Source organism: Solanum lycopersicum, chromosome 1, assembly GCF_036512215.1.
Source record: "Solanum lycopersicum chromosome 1, SLM_r2.1".
Taxonomy (NCBI): Eukaryota; Viridiplantae; Streptophyta; class Magnoliopsida; order Solanales; family Solanaceae; genus Solanum; species Solanum lycopersicum.
Genome location: NC_090800.1, coordinates 10,426,919 through 10,435,807, shown reverse-complemented (window position 1 = coordinate 10,435,807; position 8,889 = coordinate 10,426,919). Strand labels below are relative to the sequence as shown.

General features: G+C 31.9%; 1 protein-coding gene and 1 pseudogene across 1 annotated transcript; one reads left to right on the top strand and one right to left on the bottom strand.

The window, feature by feature from the left end:
- The first annotated feature begins 1,891 nt into the window (after positions 1 to 1,891).
- LOC138340762 (uncharacterized) lies at positions 1,892 to 2,800 on the top strand (annotated as a pseudogene).
- A 1,068-nt stretch (positions 2,801 to 3,868) lies between these two features.
- Positions 3,869 to 6,218, bottom strand: LOC138337091 (uncharacterized). Its single transcript, XM_069292882.1, has 6 exons — positions 6,075 to 6,218; positions 5,241 to 5,665; positions 4,958 to 5,093; positions 4,530 to 4,729; positions 4,149 to 4,394; positions 3,869 to 4,073 (listed from the first exon to the last, which is right to left on the bottom strand). Exons 1-6 carry the CDS (start codon positions 6,216 to 6,218, stop codon positions 3,869 to 3,871), a joined length of 1,356 nt encoding a protein of 451 aa, XP_069148983.1.
- Positions 6,219 to 8,889: the final 2,671 nt, after the last annotated feature.

Genomic DNA, 8,889 nt, shown 5'->3' with positions numbered 1-8,889 from the left:
ACCGGAATTTTGTTGTTGTTGCAGTGGGTTTTTGAAGATGAATACTTCGATTTTGATGAGACATTCCGGAATTTGGGTGAACGAATTGCAGTATGAAAGTTACAAAATTGATGGAATCGTTGTTGGAGATTCAATTTCGTTTTCTAATCTCAAAGCAGCAATTGCAGCCGAGTTGGATATTGATGTATCAAGGAAAGAAATTGAAATTCGATACATTGTAGAAGGTAACTCCTGTCCGATGAAACTTAAGAACGATATGAGTGTTAAACTATATTTTGAACTGAAAAAAACGAGCCTGGATTTTCAATATATCCATTATGTATTGACACAATTGAGAAGAATAGTGGTACTATACATAACTTTGATGGAAGAAGTGGAGAAATAACGTGTGTAGAAGGCACAACAAATGATACACAAGCTTTGGCAATAGTTGAAAATAGCTTATTTGAGACACATGATAATGCAGAAGTTGGAGTTGCAAATGTTATAATCAATTCAGATATTGTTGATGTGAAGACAGGGCAGATATACAAGGATAAAGCATCACTTGTAGATGTGATGACGAAATATAAGATAAAGAACAACTTCAACTGCAAAGTGAAGAGGTCTGATCAACAAAGGTATGACAGTGTTTTGATATTTTAATGTATCATGTGTTGTTTTATAATTTAATTAGTTCATGAAACATTACTGTTCTATATGAAAACCTGCAAGTTTCATATGTTATTTTATAATCTAATGTATCATCATTTCAGGAATTTGTTTTTGATACATTGAAATAACTATATTTGATACTTGAAAGTACTACTACTGATATAGTAAGGACTGTATCAGTTTAAACAGTCATATCACAAATAGTGGATAATTTTGATTAAATTTTGATACTTTTCTTAAAAATTGGTTGATACTTTTTGTGTGATTCATTGTTTGATTACTTTAAACATTATTGTTGAATATATATATGATGTATTTTATATGTGTATTAATATGCTTAAAAAATGTACGCAGCTATGTGTTGGTATACTTTTCAGACAAATGTGGTTGGACTATGAAGGCGTCGTGCAGGAAAAAATCTGATATATTCATTGTTAGAAATTTCAATAGTGAACATACGTGTCCGATGAAGGAGAGGGTATTAACCAAAGTCCAAGCAACAGTGGGATTTGTAAGTGGAGTGACAGCTCCAAAATTGGTCAATTATAAACGAATTTATACACCAAGGGACATAATTAATGATATTAGAGAATATTATGGTGTTGAAATATCTTACCAGCAAGCATGGCGTGCTAAAGAACGTGCACTCCCCATGATTAGAGGAAAACCATCTGCTGGATATAGACGGATGCCGCGATACATACACATGTTAAAAACTGTGTATCCAGATTCTTATATAAGAATGCATAAGACTGAAGAGGATGAATTTATGTATCTGTTCATCGCCTTAAGACCATTCATTAGGGGATTTAAATACTACAGACCAGTTGTTGTTGTGGATGGTGCACATCTGAGTGAAGGTTACAAAGGGACATTTGTATCAGCAAGCACACTTGATGGCGCAGGTATTTTTTATTTATAGTAATGATGTCTTTTTATATATTAAGTATAAAATTATATAATGTGTGTGTAATCAGGTTGCATATTTCCATTGGCATATGGTGTTGTTGACCCCGAAAATGATTGTTCGTGGACATGGTTTTTCGAACAGTTAAAACATGCATTTGGCGATAGAAAAAATATGTGTTTTGTTTCAGATAGAAATGAGAGTATCATGAAGAGTGTAAGGATTGTGTTCCCCGATGTACCTCATTATGCATGCATCTGACTTCTTTGGAAGAATGTATGTGGAAGCTTCAAAAGGAGCAGAAAGGCCATGAGTGATCTATTCTACTCTATGGCCAAGGCATATAGAAAGGAAGATTTTTATAAGTTGATGGCTAAGGTTGATAGAATTGATCACAGGGTTAAGGAGTACCTTGAATATGCAGGTTACGAAAAGTGGTCAAGAGATCATGCAACAGTAAACAGAGGTAGAATGATGACTTCAAACATTGCAGAATGTATAAATGGTTGTCTTGTTGAAGCACGCCAATTAACTATATTAGAATTCTTGGAAGAGGTTAGAATTCTTTTTGGATCTTGGCATTGCAAAAACAGAGAAGTAGCCTCATACACAAAGGACACATTAGGTAGAAAATTTGAGGAATTGTTGATTATAAACGCGGCTAAAAGTTCAAAAATTGAGGTATGTATCATTATATAATACTTTATATTATATGTATCTAATTCTGTGTATCATTATGCTTTTTTTAACATGATTTGGTTTTTAAAAGTTATATATTTATAATTTTTAATGTACACAGGTTGTTCCATCATCTGAGTTTATTTTCTCAGTTTATGAAAATGGAAGAAGATATATTGTTTGCCTTGAGCGGAAAGTATGTTGTTGTGGTGGATTTCAACTAGATGAGATACCTTGTTCACATGCAATCGCTGTTTTGAAAAAAAAGAATGGCACCGATATGAATCCGTATTTTCTGATTATTACAAGCCTGATGTGTTGGCAAAAACATATGAAATTCCAATGGTGCCAATGCCAGATAAGAAAGATTGGTCAGATCCTAAACACGTGGTAGCTGAAACTGTGTATCCTCCTAGATACAGAAGATCATCTGGACGACCAAGAAAAAGAAGAAGAAAGAATGCAGATGAAAAGATTTCGGTGAACACAAACTGTTGTGGACAATGTGGACAAGAAGGGCACAACAGAAGAACTTGTACTTTCTACCCAAAAAAGAAGTGAATTAGTCGTAATGTTTCTATGATATAAATAATAATTTATAACGTAAACATTTTAATGAATTTCAGTTTTAATTACAACTGCAAATTGAACCCTTTGTGTTTAGATAAATAAACGTACAAACATGTGGTAATTACATTTGAAGTCGTGCTTATGATTATAAATAATTTCTTATTATTGGTGTTGATAAATATACTTGTGTCAATATTTGTTTTGAATATATAAATCTTATGCTACAGTAAGATATATAATTTAAGAATTAATAGGTAACATAATGTACATGATACATATGGTTTATCTAGTGTATCATGTACTTTTATTGTGTATTTTTTGTACACATTGTTTATATAATGTATCATGTACTTTTAGTGTGTATCATTGGTTTGCACAATGATACATCTCCATTAGATAAAAAATACAAATATATTGTTGAGGTTATTGAGTACTTTAGAATGACTACAAATCATGTATCATGTGAATTTATATAATTTAACTTGTATAATGCTTTTTGTTATGCTTTTATTGAAATATACAGTAAATAACTTTCCTTTAAAAAAATAATACCAATTCATATGAATATGCTATTCAGCATCTTCGTCAATACTCCATCTGCCCCCCGCCGGGGGGTTAAGGGGGAGGATTATCTTGTAAAATTTAAGGATTACAGTGTAACATATTGTACATTATACATACGATTTAGCCAATATATCAGTTATTTTTAGTGTGTTTTTAGTACATATGTATCATTTGGTTTTGGCAGTGTATCATCTAGATCAAATACTTTGATTATACTCTATTAAATGATTTAAACATGGTTTTGGCAGTATATTTATTATGTCTATGTTTAATTAAAAATTTAAAAATCTTTACGTATATCATTTGATATTTATATCTTCAATATAAACAAATTTGTTACGTAATGTGAAAAAAAATATTCATGGAAATTGACAAAACCAAAAAAATAACATTAAAAAGGATAAAAATAGTTGTTCAATAACATATAAAAATAATAAATATAACATTAAAACATTGTTTTATCATGAAATTCTACGCTATGTGAACTAAATCTTCTTATGGTGGTGGTGTGACTACGCCCCTGAATTTTGGTGGATCATCATTATCGCTAACATATCCGCACTTAGCCTTCTCACTTCCATAACTCCACAGCAATACTCCATATCTTTGACGCAGGTAATCAGGATTAAAATCAGCATAAGATATATTGATTTGGTCACTGATATAGTCGGCAAATGCAGTAACATATAACCTACAGTCTCTACAAAAAATACAGAATAAATTAAAAACTTAATGATACATTAAAAAGAGCAAATGAAAAATTCTTGATACTTACAGGCTATCGCTTTCCTGTGTAGGGATGTCTTGTGCAAATTTTATCATGAAAGGAACTTGAGGCTCCAGAAGTGAGCCATTATTGTTGTCTTTATACGCTTGACAATTAGCAAATTTTGTGCGTTCATTTTCTTCAAAAAATCCACTGTCAAGTAGGTATGAAGGAAGCATTTTAGACAACATCTTGATCTCATGAGGAATTGTTTGTTTCCTTGTGCTAATTGATGAGTCAAAAACCCTTATCAACCTGTTTTTCAACTCAACAACAGTCAACACCCAATGGAATTGTTGATCACACTTAATTGGGATGTAGACCTCATCTACAAGATGTCATGGTAAAGCAACTGATATTCCAAACCCTTTGATGATGTTAATTATTGACCTCTCATGTACAGATACAACTGAAGTGCGATCAATATGTTCTTGTGTAGTAAGACTATCATCATCATCGTCCATGTAATATCTATCATAACAGTTTTTTACATGTGACATGAACAAACAGTGGGTTGTTGTGTATCTGTATTGATCCATGCTGCAAAGTTTTGATTTTTTACGAAGGTAGTAAAAAATCACATCGATGTGCTATAAACAAAATGAAAACAGAGTAAGAAATTATTTACATCTAAACAATATAAAAAAAGAAATATAATTATGTGAATATAGTATGATACTTTTGCAAATTAAATAGTATGATACTTATACATAATGTATCATTGCTAATTAAATAGTATGATACTTATACAGAATGTATCATGATGTTATAATATAGTTATGACTGATACATATTTCATAAATAGTTTAATATTTTACCTCATCAGACCAACACTTGTTTGGCTGTGACATGGCATAAAACCAATTCTTGTTCATTGGAAAAGCAACAACAAAGTCCATCATCGTAAATCCAAAAGAAGAAGATCTTGATCTGTATTTATCGTCCGATGGGTTCCTGCATATATGATACATAAGTTTTCAATGTATGTACATGATACATAACACTCACTTATTTACAGTTTTTATATAACAAAGTATCATGAATTAGTTGTATATAAAATGATTATGCCTAACACTGAGAAAAAAAATGTATAAAACTTACTTATTGTTATGATTTTTTAGAAGCCCCCTCAACAACCAATTCATGTAATCCTTAATCAGTTTCGGCGAAACTTTATCTGCAATGCCACATCCTTCAAACGGGAAATGGAGTCGAGCCATATTCTTCAATTTCTCTTTTCCCTTCTTGCTTGACCCAAAAGAAGTACAATATGGAGCTTGAATCCATATCGAAGGCATTCTATTTCTATGCGCAGGAGTGACTGCATCAGTTTTAACATCAATCTCCGTTATTGGAATTTCAGTGGATAATTGACTGTCGGTCAACAAGTACTGGCTGCTAGTTATATTCTTTGTATCGTAAGAATATAATGGTCTAGCATTGGTAGCATCTTTACCCAAATCTTTGATAAGCGCATCTATTGCTGCTTGAGTGGATGGCGATATTGTTGTTGAAGTTGAAGAATCCTATATAATATGATGTAATGATTTTTAGAATAAATTTGTGTGTAATGAAATTGTGTGTCATAAATCAAAATTGAAAAATGTACCGATGAATCCGTTGTTGTTTTTTCGGGCAACACATGAGGGATGTTGTGATGAACATTGTCGTCAACGGCTTGGTCCATGATATGTTCATTTAAATCTTGGTGCTACTGATGTGCGTCACCATCCTGCATATGCAGTTTTGAAATAAATACTGTTAATATAATTTGTGCTGATACGTAACATTGATAACAATCACATGATACATAGTATTGATTAAATATGTAATATACATGATGGAATATAAAATGAGAAAAAAAAATGATCATGATACAAAGCATTGAATATATGTGCATGATACACAACATACCCAATGTATCATAAACATTACCTTTGGATTATCACTGACTATTGGTTCACCCTCATTTACGGAAACACAAACACCATCCACATCGACATCCCCTGCATCGTCGACGATATGATGCTCGCCATTTTTACCAGAAAAACCACCACCATCCTCAGCTACACTACCCATATCATCGAGATCAACTGGTATTTGCTTAGATGTTTGTTTGTCAGACTGAAATGTGCTTGTATCAGCCTGAAAATTGATGTTCTCTTTGCTAATAGATTGAATCAGCTGGGAGTGATTTGCTTTTATCAAAATAATCAGTTCCTCAAATTTCTTGTCAACCTAAAAATTGTAGATACATTTAGGATAAATAAAAGTTTGTTTAAAAATTACAAAATAATTTACTTACGTAATTTCTCAAATATCCTTTCAACTCTTCAATATGAGGAATTATATTGTTGACATTCTGTGAATCTGCATATCAATGAACATCAACAGCCGGGTTCTGAGAAACGTCTGGAACAGAACCATGTACATCAGCAGCCGATTTCGGTGACACTTGTGGAACAGAACCATGTACATCATCAGCATTCGAATGTTGAGGCAGACTTGACATGGAAACATGTACATCATCATCCGGTGTCGGAGACACATTTGATTGATCAGGCTGTTTCTGTTCTGACACCTTCTTTTTTTGAATAATCGATTTTTTTTCTTCTTTTTGGCGGTGGTGGAGGAGATGTATCAGACACTCTAGAATATGTCCTCAATAACTGTTCGGGCGGTTTTGTGGAAAAATCATCTAAATCATATTCCTCGTTTGGTTGTACTAATGGTATTGATGTAGAATGAGCATGTTCAACTTGAGCAATTTCAAAAGCTTCAATTTCCTCTGTTGTTGGGACAATGTTTGAACATGCATTCTAAATGTATCACAAACACATAAGATAATTTGACTGTTAGATACAGTAATAATTCATAATATATCACAAAGACTTAAATAACGATATTCCATATACAAAAACAAAATTTTACCTTTTGGAAAATGGTGGACATAAGCATTTCAAACTTTGCCTTTTCAGACACAACTCTCCAATTGCATATTCTTGGGATGACATTGCGTTCTCTCACAGCTATTTCTGAATCTAAATTGGATGCACATTCGTATATCCAAACATTTAGTGCATATGTCATCCCATATAATCGGTACAACTTTTTACTAACGTCAAAATCCTGTCTAAGTGAACCAATTAGTTTGGAAAATGATAGTTGACCCCAAGGAAAATATTGATATCTACCATCTTCAACCATTAGAAAGTCCACAATAGATATCGTTGTATTATCAATAGTAGCTAATACAAATGTACGAATAAAGAACAGTATAGACATTTGGAGTGCATCCTGATTGCTCTCCCAATTACCTATCTTAAACCTTTGAACTAGTTGATGCTTTGTAACACTATTGACTGCACCAGAGAAATACTTTTTAAAAAGCATACAATTAGTTTGTTCTGGGTATTTGAAATCATTGGTATTTCCTCTGACCTTAAGTCCTATTAATAATGCAAATTCATCTATACCAAATTTCAGGACACACCCGTTGGAATGTCTAATATGTAACACATTAGGGTTGTTTTGTTCCAATTCTAAAAGCAATAAGCATTTAGTTATTTGGCCCTGAAAATTACATTTATAAATGTCTAAAAAGGGTCCAAAAATTGTATCCTTAAACATTTGGATAACATTGTCCCCCACGTATTTTTCAATGTCCTTTAGGAAATTGTTGTTAAAGTTGACAGCAAACCTTATGGGATGTGTTGGTATCTTTTTAATCTTGTACTTCAGTGGCTGCAATTTGAAAATAAAATCGCAAATTAAAACGATATAGAAATATAACTACTAAATAAAACAACTAATAACTTAATGATACATGGTTTCAGTTATCAGAATTTCATACTACATGAAAACATGTGATACATGTCTATAACATGTATCAGTGAATTAAATAAAACATTATAACATGTGATACATGTCTAATACATGTATCATAAACAGCGACTAAACAACATACACAAAGAATCTATATGTATCATCAACTATATCTGATGAAGCATTTATTAAACTTAGTGAATAATACATTATAACAAATTTCAAAACATGTATGAGTACATCAACTAAACAACTAATACCTTACTGATACATGATATCATTCAGGAATTCATACTACCTGTGAACATGTGATACATAGCTACTACATGTATCAGTACATTGACTAAACACTGTACACACAGATTCTACATGTATCATCAAGCACAGATTATACTTTACTACACTTAATGAATGATACATTATAATAATTTTCAAAAACATAATGATACATATAAAATATTATGAAACACAAAAAATTCACGTATCAGTTGACCATCTAAAACACTATACACCCCTTTTCAAATGTATCAGCAATCACACTTGATTCCTTAAAAAATTTACTAATTAAAACAACACCATTTTTAAGTACCAAAATACTAACCCGAGTCAATGTAGGCCTAACAACAGTGTTTGCTGCTTCTTTTTTCCTTTTTTGTTGTATTTTTACAACCTTTAATGTTTCGCCATGGTCTTTGTTTGAATCCTTTTGAAGAATCATAGGATCATGCAAATACTTTTTCCTATTTTCTTTCCAATTATCATCGTCGGAATCATATATCCTTCTATTAATTGACAGATCCATTACTATGATGTAATAGAACAATTAACAAAAACAAAAAAGAGAAGAATATACGAATTGATGATGGATTAACTATAAAAAGGGTCTGGGTTCTTACGATTCAAGATTAGGAAGAAATAGTCGAAT